Below are 20,215 nucleotides of genomic sequence, written 5' to 3' on the forward strand. Positions count from 1 at the left end.
GTTCTTTTGTATGTTTGGTGGGATATGTCAGGTGTAATTCATTTTGAGCTATAAGAACCAGATCAAACAATTACAAGTCAAATTTATTGTTAGCAATTAGAGCATTTAAATAAAAAATTTTAAAAAAGTTGACCATCATTAGTTAACAGAAAGCAGGTTCTCTTGCATCATGACAATGTCAGATCACATGCTGAAAGAATAAATGTACAAAATCTCAAAAGCTACAACTGGGAAATTTTACTTCATGTACTGTATTTGCCAGATATTGCTCCCTGTGATTATCATTTCTTTCATGGTTTGCAGAAATTTTTAAAAGAGAAATTTTTGAGGATGAGAATAGTGTCAAAAATGTTATTTCTGAATATTTTGGTTCAAAACCTAAAAATCAATATCATATTACAAAGATGGGATTAAAAAACTACCATCAAGATGGCAGCATATACAAAATAATGGTGAATACATTAAGAAATTGAAATAAAATTTAATTTAAATTTTTTCTTGTTTTTCTATAGATAAAAATATGCAAAAACTTATGGATTGACCTGACATATATAATATATAAGACTACATTAGCCTCACTCATTCACTGACATAAAATTTCTGAGTGGAAGCAGAACAGTATAGTATGATAGTATGCTTGAAAGAAAATGTTGAGCTTGTTACTAGAAAAATGTAAAATCTCCAGAGTAAAATATTTTACATGATATTAAACATCAAAATTTAGCTTTTTGATACCTATAAAACAAAATGGCAACTAACTTAGATACCTGATTTTAAGAATCATCTATCTATCTATCTATTTTTGAAGATATTTATTATTATTACTGTTTTACTATCAATTATTTTTTAATTAAAATTTTTTGATATTTAGAAATTTCTTATATTTAAAGTTATTTAATCTTTAAATTATAAAAATGTAGAATACATTGCAAAATAACATGAAACATTGAAGTTAGATCTCTGGAGGTTGCTAGTGTGTATGTATATATATTACACTAGGAGACCAGTGTAATATATATACATAGACTAGGGCTACACTAGTAACACAAACATGTACATGTATATATGTGCATGTTTGTGCCAGCAAACCACATATATACACATATTGCACATATTGGTCTTAAAGAATGTAAACTCATTTGATTTTACTTATTTATTAATTTCATAAATGTAAATAAAACTTAAAATAAAATAAAAATTCAAAAATATAAATAAGTAAAAATTTGTGTATTATAAAAAGATTTTAGAACCTGAAAAGTAGTAAAGTATCAGAAGCACAATTTGCTAAGAGTGAGGGATCTCTAGCTTCTCTGCTGACCCAGCTTCTAGCGGACAGACTAGTAATTGGACAATTTTCCACCACAAGCATCCTGATATTATATTAAAAATAATTAGTTTAATTTCAATTCTGTATAAAATAGTAAAAGTTCAAAAATATATTTTTTAACCTAAATTTTAATTATAGTAATATTAGTCATTATCTTTGAAATTTATAAAAATTTCACAAATTGTATAAAATTACCATATTTTTTATCTTATAAGATGTTCATTATATTGGACACATCATATTTTACATGTCATAATTTAATTAAATAATTAATTAATACATTTTACATGTAAACTTTTTTGGAAAAAAAATATTCTTCAGAGTAAGATGCCAAAAAAAGTCTTATAAAGCACTTTTTATAGTAATTTAAATAGAATTTCCTTATTAATCTATCTATTTCATCATCTTGCAACTAAATTACCAACCAAGCAAAAATGTCATGTGCAATTTAATAACAATGTTATTAAAGAAAAATAATTTTTTCACATGTAACACAAGACATTAATATGAAATAATATATTTAAAAACATAAAGACAAAAATTCAATGACTATTATTCAGCATACCTTCTACCTTTGGTTAATCTTCCACTTGGAAAATCAAATATGTATGAAACTATATAACCCTAAAATAAAAAATTTTAAAATCTTACCTTCTATTATGATTTATATACAATAATTTCAAAATTACTTATTAAAATATTCTATTTTATTAGAATTAATAAGATAATTTTGTATTAAAATTTGAAATTAAACTTATACAAAACAATATAGTGAAAAAAAAAATTATCTTGATGTTATAGGTGTAAGTTATATATCAAATTTACACTACAGGATGTTCATTCAAAGTACCATAAACAACTTAGTACTTAAATAAATAAAACAAAGTTAAATATCAAATATATTCTACTCACTCTATCATCAGCTGCCCATAACAATTTGCCACTTGAATCAAATACTAAAGACAGTACACCTCCAGTTGTTTTACTACTACCTCCCTAGAAAAATAAACAAATGAGACATTAACTGAAGATAAAGGTTAGTGTTTTTATTATAATATTCTGTTATGATACACAGACTAATTTTCAAATGATTGTTTAGTAAGTTACGGCAACACAACACTTAAGCGATCTGCCTTCCAAGAGGTCTTTTTAAGGGTAACTGGTCTCTATTCAGGCATTACAGATGTGGAGAAAACCTGGAAAATTCCATTTGGCCAGCTTGTCTTGGCAAGGTGCAAACCCAAGACCAAACTCCCAGTGTTCAGGGAACAGAACCGCTTGGCCACTGGTGGGCCGATTTTCAAATGAAATTCCATTCATTTACATATTTTGTTTGATGATACTATTTTTAGAATAATGTTCAAAAACATTGAATTTCACAGTTGTGCATCTTTCATTCTGAAGAATAAAAGCATCATGAAAAAATCTTTTATGGATAAAAGAAAAAAATTGCAGTTAGTTACTCTATATTGAAAAAGTTAATTTTTTTAGACTGAAAAACTCCAGAGTATAATGAATATTTTTGATATTAGCAAAACCATGTAAAATGAGTGTTTTAGAAAACAGATGGAATCTCAAACAATTAAAAAATGCCAGATTGCAGTAAAACAGAAGAAAGGGGAGAAAAATTAAAAGAACAGAAATCAATCCAGGCTGAAAATTTAAAAACTGACTAAGGGGAAGAAAAATAGAAACAAGAGGTCTTGCACATGGGTTAATTGAAGCAAAAGATTTTCTGTTTTAACATCTTATATAGTATGTAAGACTTAATAAAATATAAGTTAAAACAGAACATTTTGCAGTAAGATATCATCTTACTTAATGTACTTTCTCACCACACCGGGTTGTATATACTTCAAATAAACAACAATCTACAATTAACCAGTAACCGGCGCAAAATTCTTTAAAATCGGCATTTTAAAGCCGATTTTAAAGAATTTTGCGCCGGTTACTGGTTAATTGTAGATTGTTGTTTATTTGAAGTATATCATCTTACTGTACATTTTTCTGTTTTAGGCTATGAACACATCATTTCAAACATAAAAGTTAACAGAAGAAACAGAAGTTAAATCTATAAAATAAATATTCAACCTCAAAGCAACAATAGGAAGAATATTACTTCTGACTGAAGTTAACATGTTAGAAGCAATGTGTGCAATTACAATAAAAGACAAAATTCACATCATTACAAATTTGAGAAAGATTCCAAAGTTAAAAAATTGATAGTCAAGATTTTTGATGTTTCAAATATTAAGTAAATTTCAAATATAAATAAATAAATACAGTAGAGCGTCGATTTTCCAAATCAATTGGGGACTGGGGTTGTTCGTATAACTGATATTTCAGATAACCGATTTACATACAAAAAAATAGTTTAACGTATCGATGTTAAAATTTTTATCTGTTGCGTGTCGTTTTGCGTTGAATTTTCGTCGATGTTAAGCCTAACAAAGACTGTTGTATTGTTAAAAATTATTTTTTTATTTTGTACAAACAAAATAAATATATTGAAAAATATATAAACAATAAAAAATTATACTTCAGATGTTAATTTAGTATCAAAAACGTAAAATATTTGAATAGCCCAAGACATAGCCAAAGATTGCAGTGCCACAGCACTGGCGAAAATTTAAATTTGCCAACTGGAATTCTTTCGGATGATTGACGTTTCGGACGATTGACTTTCGGAAAATCGACGCTCTACTGTAATTGCATTGAATATACTGAAAATAATAATAATAAACATACAAAGCTTTAAAATATATATATATGTTAAGTAGGCAAATGAAAACTATACATTAAAAATATGAGTATAAATGTTAATAAGAATAAAATCTTCTTCAAGATAAATAAAAAAAAATCCAGCAACTAGCTGTTTAACTTTATAGGCAACAATTAGTGGCACCATATGTTATAATATTTTATTTAAAATTTTTTTTTTATTTTGTAACTATTATAAAATGGCAAAAAGATTAATTTTGAGAGTAGGGATGGGTTTTATAAAACATTGTAAATGATAATAATGAGTAAAATCAACAATAAGTTTAACCTTACTGGAGATACACACGACTCCCGTTATCTCCAGATCACCAAAATTTAACAGCATCAAACCCCCTAATACACAAACCTCCCTGAAAAATTTCAGAAATTGTTGACAAAAGGAACAAAAGTTATTAAGCTTCAAACAGGGGAACAAAATAAATCCACACCATATCCAGAAAAGAAACAAAAATGTCATTTAAAATGCTTTGTAATTACAATGTAAAAATTAATACCAGCTGCAGTTAAAATTAAAAATGCAATGGATCTATCATGGTTCTTTAATGACTTAGCATATTAAATTAGATTTAATCTCACTGGTTATAAATAGAAAAGTTTTTAAGCATTTCCATGTTCAATTAAAATACAGTATATTTTTTTCTTTTTCAAAATCTTTTTATAATCAATAAGCTATTTGCATTTTTAATCTTCAAAATTTACAATTGAAATACTAACATCTCCTCTTATTGTGTAATTTTTTAATCTTTAGTATTTTGAATGTTTTATAACTTAAGATTCTTTACAAGAAATATTAACTGCATAATAATTATAATATTATGAGAATGAATAATAATTAATTCATTTAATTATAATGATAATTTTGCATAAAAAACCAAGAACACTACACTAACAAATAATTCAGCAATACAGTAGTATCTTGCTAACCTGAACCTCAAGAGTCTGAAATTCTGGCTAATCCAAGCAATAGAAAAAAAAAAAAGGATCTCTCTCTCTCTCTCTTTAAATGAAATAGATGACTGTTATAATTACTTCACATCACCTAAAATACATGGATGGTGTGTGAAAACTCTCAAATTACATTAAAAATTTACTTTAAAATAGAAAACAAAAACTAGTCTCTTTCTTCCTCCTGCAATCTCGGAGAAAGAGATTGAAAACCCCAACATTAGTGAACTGAAGCTTGTCAATTCTTAAAAAAAGTGACTGGTGTCAGTTGTCCTGACAAAATACAATGAACTCATCCAACTAAAGTGTATTGAAAAACCCACATTAGGTTAAAAAAATACATTGAAAAAGAATTTCAGATAATTTAAAATACTTGCTAATCCAAAACTTTGAACTGCAGTTAATTTGAATTAGCAAGATTCTACTATAATTGCATCAATAATTCAATTATAAAGTTACATTATACCATACCTTAAGATATATTCCAGTTGAAATATTTAAAACTTGAACAAGGCCTTTACAATTACCGGTCTGAATTTTAGTTAAGAAATTTTAGGTAAATATTATATTACAAGTAACAAAAATGAAATAGATAGATCCAGTATTGAGAATGACAATTTAAACTTAAAAATTTTTTAATAAATGACACTTTTATCTATCTAAAGCATTACTTTTTGTATATTTATATTTATTTATTAAATTTTAATTCCATTATAAATTAATTAAACAATGTACTGGATATATTTTAATGTCTTGACTGCTCACAAAATGATAGTTACTTTTATGTTAGTATAAATTTTTAATAAAAAAAAAAACAATATCTATTAAAACAATAATAAAATAGATGTTGTTTAATATTAATAAAAAGGATACAACCACCATATTATTATTTAATGGCTGAAAAACAACACAGTAAACAGAAGCATTATCAGGATCGTTGACAGTCCTAATGCAAGTTCCTTTAGCGGCATCCCACAGACGTACCGTTCCATCTAATGACGACGATACTCCAAGATCGTTTGAAGCAGACCATTCAAAAGCTATGTAAAGATGTAACTTGTTAAATCACTACATAATACAAAATATCTGCCTTATTAAAATGAAACAGATAATTAAGATCCTACATTAATTTAACTACTTAATCTACAACTCTAGATAATACAGGTTGAGTCAAAAGTCCTTGCACATTTTTCATTCCAAAAGTACTGAAAATATATTAAATTTGCTAATGTAGTTACATAAGAAGTCATGCAGGGAGAATCCAATGGTACTTTTTAATAGTCTTAAAAATCTTTTTTCAGGGTCACTTGTGTTGTAACATTTTTAACAAGCAGATGCAGCATAAAAGTACCAATACAAAGTTAAGGAGCACCACTTAATTAGTCTAAAACTATTTTCTGAATTCTTAATCAGGATTGTGTAAACAGATATTCAAGATATTAATCTTTTTAAAAACTGAATTTCAAATTCATTAGGAATAAAAGCGATTGTTTTAAGTGACCTTAAAAATAATTTTCAAGGTCAATAAAAGGCATCCCATCCTAACTAGATTAACAAAATGAATATATCTTCAGTACTTTTGAAATAAAAAAGATGTAAGGGACTTTTGACTTGCCCTATATATTCAAATATATTCAAATTTATAAAACTAAATGAAATTTTATGATTAAAATATTCTAGCGCCTAATATTGAAAAATAATGATATCAAATTTAAAATAAAGGGAAAACTGCTGAATTTTTAATAACAATTTATTTAGCACTCCCTTTTCAATATGAAACCACATTTTTTTCCATTATATATCTTTAATTTATACTATATATGGGAATATAGGATATTAAGTTTGAAATTATAGCTTGATCAGATAGTTAACATGTAAAAATAAAAAAAAAAACGTATTTTATTATTTTAAACAAGTTTATGAATGTAATAAAAGTATTAATTAATTAGAACATTCTAATGTTAAAAAACTTCTAAATTATTTATTATTCAATGATGTCTTAATGAAAATTTTTTAAAAATACAATATTTAGTATGATTTTTTAATTATCAAATTTGTCAAAACTATTTTAATTTTATATATACAATACATCCACAAACCCAATATTTAAGTAATGCCACACTATCTGCTGTATTACTAGGCTAACTTATTATATTATGCTGTGTTATTGGGTTATCTATTAATATATTATAGCTCAATGATACGGCAGTTCGTTTGGCATTATTTTGATTTTATTTATCAATGCTTTGTCGTGAAATATTTAATACAAATTACAACAAACAGAAAATGAATTTATAATCTTACATTCAAATAAACTTCTACAAACCTGTTACACCCATAGTATGGCCTTTAAGTTTAAATAGAACACTTGCAGGTGGAGGAGTTAACTGACAAATTGACAAAGTTTTATCCATAGAACAGCAAGCTAATAGCGATTTGTCGTTGTTTGCAAATTTTACTGCTGTTACTATAAAAATAATATATAAACATTCAATTAAATTGACATTTAATCAAGTATTAAAAAAATTGTTAATAGAAGGATGAAATTGCAAATGTTTTAAATTCATTCCATGGAACTGTTTGTAGAAACCTATAAAAGATTGGAAAAGTTTCTAAGATAGGAAAATGGGTACTGTAAATAGCTAATCACAACATTTAAACATTTCCTTGTGTCTTTTATCCTGTATTGCTTTAATACCTTTTCTTGATCAGCAGGTTACTGGAGATGAAAATGGTTCTTCTATAATAATGTGATGAGAAAAAGACAATGGATGGATTGAAACAAGCAGCCAAAACTGACTGCAAAAGATGGATTCCATCCAAAAATAGNAATTTATAGACTTATAATTAAACCAGCAGGGATATCTGGTATTGGCAGGCTAAAATAACTCTTAATATGGTTTTAATTTTAATGTTTTCCCTTATTACTTTTGCCAGAGCAATGCTGAGTAAACTCTGTCAGTTAATAAATAAATAGCAGTTTTCAGATCAGCAGTCAACAAAATGCAATGTCCATATTAATATATCATCATTTCATGGTATGATAGCACATGACATCATACCATAATGGATCATTTAAACAGATGATGTATACAATTTAATTCTGAAATTGTTCATTAAATATTACACTTTATAATAAATAAGCAATACATGTATATCATATTTACCTGATATCTTAACTTATACTTTATTTTAATTAATGGATACATTTTATTATGGTTTTATATATCAATAACTTTGTCAAACATCTATTTAATATGCTGCAACAGAACATTATGTTAAATGTGTTGTGGCATTTTAGGTGACGATTAATATTGCAACATAAATGACATTACAAGAGAATTAGTTCAAATCAAGAATCAGGCCACAAAACACAGACACCATAAAGAAATAAAAAAAAAGGCTACATTTCTTGTATGATGCTTATAAGTAGTTAATCACTACTTATAAGCATCATACAATAAATGTAGATCTAATACAACAAAAAGACAATAGAATTTTAACTTGCAGCAAAGAGGTGGACACTATATATAAAGCACTCTCTAACAAAGTAAAATACAATGTAATCTACTAGTGAAATCCTAGCATGTATGCATTAATGAGGAACAGAAAAGACAGGACAACATCAAAAGAATTATACAAGATTTTGGTGGATGACAAAAACTTCAATACATGCATCCACTAAACTGGTTATACACTCTATTCATTGGATGTGACACAAAAAATGACTGACATACAATTAAAGCATTATAACAGAGCCTTGGCAGTATATACTGTAAATTCAATATGAGATTATATGGGATGAAGCTAAAATACAATCAATAAAAGATTCTGAATTAGCCAAAATGATTGAAATACAAAGACAGATAACTTACTGAAGTTGAATTAATATCAAAGATTAATACAACCTCTGTAACAAGAAATATTCTCTAATGCATGGAGATTATGGTATAGATGAGAATATCCCCTTCAAAACTCTACATTTAAAATTTGCATTATATGTTAAAACACAATTCAGTTTAGTGTGTTCTCATTTATTCTAGCAATAATTTTTATTTTCTTCTCTTTCACGCTTGATGTTTTACATATGTTTAAAAAATGTTATTTGTTGTTATGTAATTTATTAATTTATTATTATACTTTTAAATTATTTATTGCATTTTAAATTTCAAATTCCCTTATATGTTAGAACACACTTTCAAATATCCATTCTATGATGTGATGAATTCTATAATATATTCAAAGGATGGTAAACTTTGAAGATGATATAAATTAGACCAGAAATACAGTACATTGTTAATAATAAAATTTTTGCTGATAATAAGAGATTCAATATTTATATATTGGTAAATTGTAGATTTTACATGTTCTAAATGCTTCTTGATTGATATTCAGTTTTTGAATATCTAATTTTAGCTTTCAATTTTGAAATTTTCATTTATTTATCTATTATTCCTCATAGAATTGGACAAAGATATTTCATTATATTTTTGGATCTGTAGTTTCATTTTGACATAGCCGTGCTGTCCAAAGGCAAAAAAACTGAAAACAAAACTGCACATTTGTCATCATATCTAATTAGTATTTATTGATACAGTCCATATTTCAGTTTATAATTAAGTTCAGAATAGAAATATTTCAACATTAAAAATTAATTATATTGGATGATGAATATGATTATTTTTATTACATAATAAGCAAATTAACCAACCTGCATCTTTATGTTGATCAAAAATATGATGAACTCCAGCAAAAGCATAATTTTCAGCAACAGTAGTTCCACCAGCCATTGCTCTAGTTAATGATATATAAATATATTATTTATACTTTAAAATCTTTTTTAAATAATTAAACTGATATATTTAATGTTTAGCTCTACTATATATTTTAGTTGGCAATAACTCTTAAAAATCATATGGAAGCAAACAGTAACATAGCAAAGTGAAACTACTTATCAGCTTGCAGTAAGTTTTTCAAACAGATATTAAACAAATTATTCCTCATAGAATTGGACAAAGATATTGAATTATATTTTTGGATCTGTAGTTTCATTTTGACATAGCTGTGCTGTCCAATGGCAAAAAATTGAAAACAAAACTGCACATTTGTCATCATATCTAATTAGTATTTATCAATACAGTCCAATACAGTAGAGCGTCGTTTATCCAAATTAACTGGGGACTGGGGTTGTTCGGATAACTTATTTATTGGATAACCGATTATGTACAAATAAAAAATTTTTCTCCATTGCGTGTCGCTTTATGTACAAACAAATAAATTTTCTCCATTGCATGTCGCTTCGCGTTGAATTTTCGTTGATGTTAAGCCTAACATAAACTTTTTAAAATAATAATCGTGGCTATTGTATCATTAAAAATTATTTCTTTATTTTTTACAAACAAAATAAATATATTGAAAACATAAAAACAAAAAAAATACTTTAGGAGTTAATCTAGTATCAAAAACGTTCGATTCAGCATGACATACAGTCCTCAGAAAAACATCACACAAAAGTGCCAGTGCTGCCAGCTAAAACACATACACAAACATAAAAAATATTGGAGTAGCCCAAGACATAGCCAAAGATTGCAGCACCACAGCACTAGCAAAAATTTAAATTTGCCAACTGGAATTCTTTCGGATAACCGACGTTTCGGATAAACGACGCTCTACTGTATTCTGCATCACAAAAAAATGTTTAATATATTAGACAAATGCTTTTGACCTAATAATAGACCAGCATCAGGTCAATGTAAGAATTCCATTGCAAACATTACACAATCCAAACATGGAAATAACGCTGAAATTTAAATGTGTTCTCCATATAAAATTAATAAATTGTACAATGATGTACATGTTTTTTGTTGCATCCAGTTTTATGTGGAAAGTTTTGTGATCAACATCCTACATACTTTTTATGATAATTTCATATAAAATAAATCTTAAGAAAATAGCTCAAATTTTTTTATGCACATTACAATATTTCTGATGAATTTGTTATAAATACAAATGTTTAGGGAATGTATAATTTCTATTTAGTAAAGAAAACTTATACAAACTCTATCTTTATTCACTAACAAAACTGTTAAGAATTTCTAATATATCTTCTTTATCATCATTTTTTATAATCAGTCATTTTTAAAATGATATTAGTAAATGCAGCAAAATATTACAACATTAAAGAATAAAAATGAAATATATAACACACCGACTTGCTTCAGCAGCATGAGTAGGAACTAAATTTTCTTCTATAGGATGAACTAAAGTTTTCTGTGACATTCTTCTGTTTTCACTTTGTGAAACATTACGGCCATCAAATGAATCACTATTCTGCAATTTGTAATATTTAAAATGTTTTTATTATCAGGAATATATAATTCATACATCTACATCATCATCCATATCATCATCATTATTGCTATTATTACATTCCAAACATAATTTTGTATTTTATTTTCTTCTCTTTCACGCTTGATGTTTTACATATGTTTAAANTCATCCATATCATCATCATTATTGCTATTATTACATTCCAAACATAATTTTGTATTTTATCATTCAATAAATAAATAATTGTAACTTTAAAATAATATAATGTGTGTTTCAGAATAATTATATATATATATATATATTTAAAAGGTCTACTGGAAAGTTCTGTCCGTTTTTAGAATAAAACAAAATAATAAATTTTTCATACCTTGAATAAACTTTATTGAATAATATAATTTCCATCATCATTTATGACTTCTTGCCAGCATGATGACAATTTGTATATCCCATTTTTAAAAAATGCCTTATCCCTAGAGGCAAAAAATTGAACCTGTGCTTGTCTGACATCATCTTCATTTTTGAATTTTTTGCGCTGCAAAAAATTTTGTAAGGACAGAAACAAGTGATAATCGGAGGGTGCTAGATCCAGGGAGTATGGTGGATACAACAGAATTTCCTAGCCAAGCTCTGCAAGTTTCTGATGAGTCCCCAAAGCAGTATGTGGCCTGGCATTATCATGAAGCAATATGATGGATGTCCTTCCTATTGAACATTGCTGGCCTGTTTTCTTGGAGTGCTGTTTTTAAATTATCCAATTGCTGGCAGTACCTCTCTGAATTAGCTTTTCGTTCAGTTTTAACAGCTCATAATGTATTAGTCCTCAAATGTCCCACCATATAACAACATTCTGTTATTCACGCTCAACTTCAGTTTAGAGGTGGAGAAGCAGGTTTTCCAGATTCACAATTTGCCTTTTTCCTTACGATGTTTTCATAGGTAATCCACTTTTCATCCCCAGTTATCATCCGGTCCAAGAAAGGTTCGATTTTGTTCCGTACAAGCAGAGATGTGCATACGATGACTTGATCATTCAGATTCTTCTCACTTAACTCATGTGGCACCCATCTCGAATATTTCCACATCAATCCTAGTTTCCAAATATGATTTGAAATGGTTTGTTGAGCTGAGTCAAGCTTTTCCACAATCTCCGATGTTGTCAAAAAAGGATTTTGCTCTAACATGATCTTGACAATATCATTGTCGATCAGAGATGGTCGCCCAGAGCATGCCTTATCAGAAAGGTCGAAATCACCTATTTGAAATTTTTCAAATTATCTTCTGCATGTTCTATCAGAAACTGTACCTTCACCAAACAGTTTCAATAAATTTCTACATGCTTCTGCAGTATTTCTTTCTTGTTGGAATTCGTACAAAATACAGTGACGTAAATGAACTTTATCAGTAGCCATGTGTATACGATCACATCTCCCTTAATACTAACATGAATCATCTTCATTTTGGTTCATTTGTTAGGTCAGTATGTATACATTCAGTGACAAAAAGAGAAAGCCAAATATGCATCAAATGAATATGCGCATGGTTGTTGAAACTTGTTGTAACTGAAACGGACAGAACTTTCCAGTAGACCTAATATATAACATTTTGTTCTATTAACTAATATATGTACAGTACAGTCGACCCCTCTATAACATGGTAGATATGTTCCGTTCTTTATGAAATTGATGTTCTACGAGTCCTTAAATACATGAGCCAATCACAGCCCGGCATGTATGCAGTTTACGGACTACGGCTGTTTGAAAGGTTTTCTTCCATAAAATTAATTGGTTCTAGACTAATTTGACTCAACATTTCCAAAATACATATAATTTTTTGGGAATGTACGATATCCGCTATTGGTCTAGATTCAACCAATCCTGTCGTGACACGAGTCGGCAATGACGTTTTACTGAATTATAAGAGTTTTTTTAGCATGTTTCTATAAATACGGTCGCAATTTTTTTGCCGTCATATAGGAATCCGAACTATATGAACCCATTTTATAGGGGGGTCTACTGTATTAGTTAATAGAACAGAATGTTTGTAAGAATCTTTCTAAAATGTTTATCAATAATAATAACAACTCTCTCACTAGTCCATGTCTTGAGGTGAGAGAACTCAGTAATTCCAACAAATCATAAAACAATGCCAGACAGAGCATAAATTTTGTAGGACTATGCATGTCAGTAGAGTCTACAGAGAGAAATGAAACAAAGAGTATAAGCAGCATCTCAACTAAAACAGACAACTACTAAACAGTGTCTGTTACCCATGTCAAAAACCAGCTGAGCTATAAATACTTGGCTTTAGATATACATAATGTGGCACCAAAATCTGGACAAAATTCAATTTCAAATTCCCACCATTCTTTACCACTGGTAGATGTCATGTTTGGCGTTCAAATAGCTTAACACGTGTACTAAACCATCATAACCTCGAAAGTCTCAATGTTAAAACCAGGTGTGGAGTATAAGTGAAGAGCCACGATTATCAAAAGTGTTTGCACTGGGCACTCGGCAACAGAAATCATTCAGTTCTTCGGGTACCCAAAATCAACTGTGCATGATGTCATCACAAAGTAGAAGGAGTCGGAGAAGTCCAATGAAGGTTTTACAACACTGGCGAGGAAAACTCACTTGAAGAAATGTATTGTCGGGATGCCCGAAATCATTCAATGGGCTCAGGAGTTGATTTTTGAGGATCCAGGTCAGTCAATCCGAAAATTGTCATTGGCTGTTGGTGTGAGCAAGAAAACTATGCATAGAATCATCAAGGAGGACCTCTGCTACAAGTCTTACACAATTAAGTGAGACAGATGCTTTCCAAAGCTGCGAGGACAAAGTGAGTTGAATGCTATAACTTGCTTTTGTGTTCCTTAAGACACAATGCTGCCGGATGACTCAGAATTTTTTCTGACAAGAAAATTTTTACTGTCGATGTGAAAATCAATCAAAGGAATGACTGCTGGCTCACCCACGACCCTGAAAATGTCCCCATTATTGCAAGAACGAAATTTCCGGCAAATGTTCACGTGCTAGGTGTTATGTCCAGTGATAGTGATGTCATGCCACTATATTTCTATAACAAAGGGGAAAATGTCACAAAAGAAATTTACTTGCATGTTCTGACAAATGTAGTGAAGCTGTGGATGGAAACTGTGTTGTCTGGAAAGCTGTATGTTTTCCAGCTGGACAGTGCACCCACCCACACAAGTCATTTGGTGCAAAATTGGTTGATGGACAATGTCAACATGTTTTGGTCGAAAGAATTCTGGCCTCCCAACAGCCCAGATTTGAATCCTTTGGACTTCTATGTATGGAGTGTAGTTGAAAAGGTCACAAACAAGGCCAGACATCCAAACATCGCATCATTGAGAGCCGCTATTGATGCGGAATTCACTGATATGTTATGACACATTAAGTGCACCTACGCATGCTTCAGACCAAGAATGGATGCGGTCATTCAAGCAGGAGGGGGATATATTGAGTATATGTATTTGTGAGAATATGGACGAGGAGACAGAGCCCTCTAATCGTCAGATCGGTGAGATCCACTCACAGCGTCACTGGATGGCTTTTTATTGAGTGGCGAGGGGGTTGAGAAAGTCGACAGGTGTCTGCGCAAGCAATGATAGACAGGTTCACAGGTTAAACAAACAAATAAGGAGTTTATTATATACTAATCTAATTTACAGGAGCATACATAAAGAATTAAATGATTAAAATGCAGATAACATATAAATCTATCAGTAAAGGCAATCAAACTAATCACTATGCCATGTGTCTAATCCCTAGAGTGAGAGAGAGAGTTTACAAAGGTTTCTGCCCTCAAATATACCTCAACATGCTGTTGGATGACTGTATGCGACAATCATTTTGGAATATGAAAGCTGGAACAGTCCTATGTCTTCTACCTGCTTCTTCTCAGACAGGACCAGGATGGGAGACACTTGTACCAAGAACTTTCTGGGACAATCACCTTGAACTTCCTGAGACGATCGTTTTTATACAGTCATTGTTGGCATTGAGCCAACTGGTTGTTTGTCATTACGATAACCAATTCACAGGCGTGCGATGATGTGCCCTTCTTCCTTCCTAACTTGTTGATGTTAAGAGTTGACATCCAATCTATTTCTGTGAGAACGTGCAATAATTTTTTTCTCATCAACTGATGTTTTCACTTCCTTCGAAAAATTCATCTAACAGTAAAACTCAAAAATTTACGCCCTCAAATCGTCGGGCTTACATATTCTTTATAGCCTTACAAACAATGTGGTTAAAAAAAATTTGTAAACCTTTTTGTTTTTGCAATAAAAAAATATGTTTGGAAAAAACGTGTAATTTGTCCAGATTTTGGCGTCGCACCCTGTATAAAGCTCACCCACTTCTGTGAAGATAACAAAAACAATTGTGAAACATTCATGCATTATACTGGCTTGAATGTTGTCCAGGTTAACAAGATCTGGATTTGTGGGTTAGTAAATACTTGTTTTGAAAAATCTGCCATAGTCATCCTTGACCACCAGTGCACTAGTCAAAGTACAACTACTACATCACAAACACATTCACCATCTCACTCACATACAATGGATAACACTAACACATCTAAAGTGTTTTCATCAGCAATCCAACCACTGACTAATAACACTGAAAAACCAAGCCAACGGTTGAAGTAGACTCAAGCACAGGAATGAATTCACCATTTGTACCTAGTCATCACAAAATTAAAAGCAGATATTATAGCATGTCTGCTTTTAATTTTGCAGACACTACATGACAAATTCACACAAAAATCGCACAGAGCAATTGTTGTTGAGCAGAAAATACCAATTATACACAACAACCTTATTTTACAAAGTATGCTTGAACATATCAAACAAGTTGCAAAACAAGACATTAACACAAAAACATTAAACACTAGATCAGACACTCATTGACAATACTTCAACAAAAGTCACTTACAAAAATGTACACAAGATTACACGCACTAACAAAACATAAAAACAGTTACAACTAGTGACACACTATAGACATGCAATAAATTAACACACAAACAAATTATTCTATGAAATATTCACTATACAGACTTAGATCCCACACAGACTACTAATACTCAAAATACACACATCAAAACAAATAGAGAAAACCTTATGTTAATTAAATGCACATGTATTACTAATGTGAGTTAAAAAGTTTATGGTGTTGAAAGAGATAAAGAAAAGAAAATATTAAGTTTAAAACTAAATATAATTACAAGCAGCTTCAAAGATGACAAATTACCATCTTCTTCAGATAATAAAAGAAAAACAAACAGAACAAATACAGTTTACGAATCTAATATGAAATCTTAATATTCTAAACAATAAGGGATTTGAATTTTGAAATTATTTAAATGCAGAGTAATAAAATATTATATGACATTTATTTTAAAAGAAAATATATATAAATTAACAAACAACAATTTAAAAGAATAAATATTAAATTAAATTATAAATTACCAATTAATATCATTATTACAATTCTAGAAATTTTGCACAAGTTAAACAGTACAAGTAATTATTATAATTTACATATGCCAGACCATATATACTGTCTGTAAATAGAATAAAAGATTACTAGGGCTCTGATTAAGTATTGATGAAAACAAAATAAGTTAACAGTAACATATGAAAATATAGTTTACATCACCTTTACAGTACTCAACTTTACAAATAAATAAATAATAAACAACAGAGTTAGACTACTGTTTCACTTAGCCTTTCTTTCTGCTTATTTAAAATTTTTCAATTCAATAAAACTTCCAAATTATCAATATTTTTTTTACTATTCATTAGACAGTTTAACCTAATAAATTTACATGATTATAAAATATCATCTAAATCTGTATAAAATTAAATATTCTTTTATCAAGTAAAAATACAAATAATTTCAAGATCTCATTCTCAAACTTGAAAATTTCTCCATTTTCATTGGAAAAAAGATTAAATTCTTTAAATTTTTTAAATCAAAATCAATGAACACTTTTAAAATACAGAAAAAAATAATATTTTCTTATAATTTAATATTTACAGTTATTTATCATAAAAAATTATCATTCTAAGTTCAGATGAAAGAGCATGTAATCTATTACCTCTAAAGTTATTCTACTATTACTTCTTGCTCCTAAACTTCTACTTCTTATACTTCTAAAATATAAATATAAAATGTGATTAATACATATATATGTAAATTAAGAAATTGTATCAATTTATAAGTTTCATTTATGTATTTTTAAATTAAAAATACATAAATGAAACTTATCATATTTTAATTCAATAAAAATCATTCTTAAAGTCTGCATCATTGAAAAAAAATTAAAAATAATTTTTTGTTGGATACAGTTCAAAATTTATTTTAAGAAACATTTTCAAGCTTCTTACCTCATCTAATTATATATGATAAATTATTTAATTCCAGAATTTAAACTTAAATATTGCATTATGACAATTTAAAAGGATATCACTTTTATAATGGACAAACATTTTAAAATTTATAATTTTTAATGAAAATTAATGAGTTTTTACAATTCAACATAATTTTTCTTTATTATTATTTTTGTTTATTTTACATATAGAAGATGGGTGAGGTAGTTAAAGCAACATCCTGTCACTCTGAATGAACACTTTCACAAAAATTTTCCCAAGCAGTCTGTCAGGCCCTGTATTCATCTGATTATCCACTTTTAGGGCCTGACAAAACTTACAATAGCTACAGAAAAAAGGCCTTTTTAGCACCCGCAGAGGAGAAGTTAAGTTACAACTACTTTATTTACAGAATGGTTAAAAAGAAAATAATAAAGAATGATATATAAAAAAATTCAGAAAAATTTGAAAAGCAAAAAAAAAAATAAAATTTGAAAAGAAAATCAATACTAAGATTTTTTTAAAAAGTTACTAAAGCTAAACGATTGCCAGATTATATCAGGCTATATTAATGCTACTAATTATTAATTAAATGACAAGTAATTACCCCTTTTTGTCCATCAACCACAGTATTATTAACCATGGCATTTCTCTGGAATGTACTCTTATGATTGATGAGTATCATCATCCAATATATATCATCATCTTCAATAAAATTTAGCATTTTCCATAAACCTTTAGCTCCTATTTTATCTATAAATTTTCATTTCAATATAAACCATTCTAATCTATAGCCATTAAGCTACATAGATAAAATGCAAACATTTATTCATCTATTAGAGACTTTCTGTATTAATAAACAAATTTATAACTGATGAAATTTTTAATGTAGATAGGGCAACCAAATCAACAATTTTTTATAAAATCAATAACAAAACTATTCTCAAATCCAAACAACCAAGAAGAAAAACTGTAATGATATACATTTAAAAAAATTCCTTCATTTAAATCTATGCTGATGAAGTATTGCCAGAACTGTTTTAACAGCATTTACATGGCAGCAAAACATGAAACTTGCTCATCACAAATTGATAGGAAAAAATGTGACAAATCAATGATACTCTTTCTTATTCTATATTTCTAAATTCTTAATTGTAAATGAAAAGGAAGATTTAAAGAATGTTTTAATTTAACTGTATTTCGTTTATTTTTCAAAGTTTGTATTTGATATAAATTTGCATGTTGAGGAATTTGATTTAAAGATGTCAAAACATTACAGGTAAAATTATTAGGTTTTTATTAAATCTTTTATTGAATCTTTTAATCTATTTTCTAAATTGTAATGGATTTTTTAAAAAATTTACAATTTTTTCAATGAATATCAAGTGTGTATGCAGATAGAAAATTTTACATTGAGAAATTTAAATAATTTAAATTTTGAAAATTGTTTTGAATCAGAAAATACATGGTGTACACCAAAAGTTCCCTAATTCAAGTTTAGAAAATTATTTCTTTATATGCTAAAAAAAATGACAAAAAAAAAAGAATTACTAATTTAGATTTGAGACAATCTTAAAAGTGTTTTGAACAAATTCATATGAGTGGAGTAAGCAGGAAACATGATTATGTCAAACATGGTGCTTAATTTAAAACAAAAAATTACACTTTTGAAAGGCTTATTTCAACACAAAATCTTGCTAATAATGTGTGAAGATTTTGAACAAAAACTTTTCCAATGATGTATCACCAAATAAGCCTACTTTCTGGTGGTTGTTAAAGTCAGCATTGCTGCTTCAGCACTGCTGTATGACGTAAAACATGTGGTTTAACAACACCAGTGTTGCAGCCATCGAAATGGCAGCCATTTGGAGTGCAGTTTATGCATTTTGTGAAATTTTTAATTTTAAATCTAATTCTATGAAATCATCAATGCTGTTATTTTCGACTTTTTTCAATAAAAGGCCAAGAGAAGTGGAGGAGGAGAAAATTCTTATGGTAATCAATGAATCTCCAATAAAAAAGGTAAAAATCATGGATTACATTGAAGAAATCATTCCACGGTACAATGATATTGACTTCAAAGCATATTTTCATCTTAAATGCAAAACTGTAGAATTTATTTTACTAAATATAAACCTGCAAAAGAAGTCAAACACTGGTAGACCATCTTTATATTATTCTGATAAAGAAAAAATGTTACTATTATCGTTGTAGACACTGGAAAACCAAGAATCGCTTCATGGTATCGCCGACAGATTTGGGTTAGAAAGAGGACACGCACATTGACTGTTCATTACATTTTGTACAGGACTAAATAAAATGAGAAAATATTTTATTCAGTGACCAACTGGACAACAGGCAGCCGACATTGTAAGAAAGTTTTCGGAATTGCGTGGATGGAAAAGTTTTCCGAATGTTTTTGGATGTATAGATGG

General features: G+C 28.6%; 1 protein-coding gene and 1 pseudogene across 1 annotated transcript in view; both read right to left on the reverse strand.

Annotated features, from left to right (window-relative positions):
- Positions 1-20,215, reverse strand: part of LOC111624413 (WD repeat-containing protein 13-like) — a 46,030-nt gene that overhangs the window by 4,255 nt on the left and 21,560 nt on the right. Inside the window, exons 5-13 of the mRNA XM_023367246.1 lie at positions 17,510-17,564; positions 11,262-11,383; positions 9,765-9,847; positions 7,380-7,520; positions 5,927-6,093; positions 5,525-5,584; positions 2,240-2,323; positions 1,893-1,951; positions 1,251-1,370 (exon numbers count right to left, since the gene is read on the reverse strand). Of these exons, the coding sequence (XP_023223014.1) occupies positions 1,251-1,370; positions 1,893-1,951; positions 2,240-2,323; positions 5,525-5,584; positions 5,927-6,093; positions 7,380-7,520; positions 9,765-9,847; positions 11,262-11,383; positions 17,510-17,564 (891 nt within the window). The remainder of the gene's footprint in view (positions 1-1,250; positions 1,371-1,892; positions 1,952-2,239; positions 2,324-5,524; positions 5,585-5,926; positions 6,094-7,379; positions 7,521-9,764; positions 9,848-11,261; positions 11,384-17,509; positions 17,565-20,215) is intronic.
- Positions 11,716-13,071, reverse strand: LOC111624421 (annotated as a pseudogene).

The sequence above is a fragment of the Centruroides sculpturatus genome, unplaced genomic scaffold (genome assembly GCF_000671375.1).
Source record: "Centruroides sculpturatus isolate CEXI.00-Female unplaced genomic scaffold, Cexi_2.0 scaffold27, whole genome shotgun sequence".
Lineage (NCBI taxonomy): Eukaryota > Metazoa > Arthropoda > Arachnida > Scorpiones > Buthidae > Centruroides > Centruroides sculpturatus.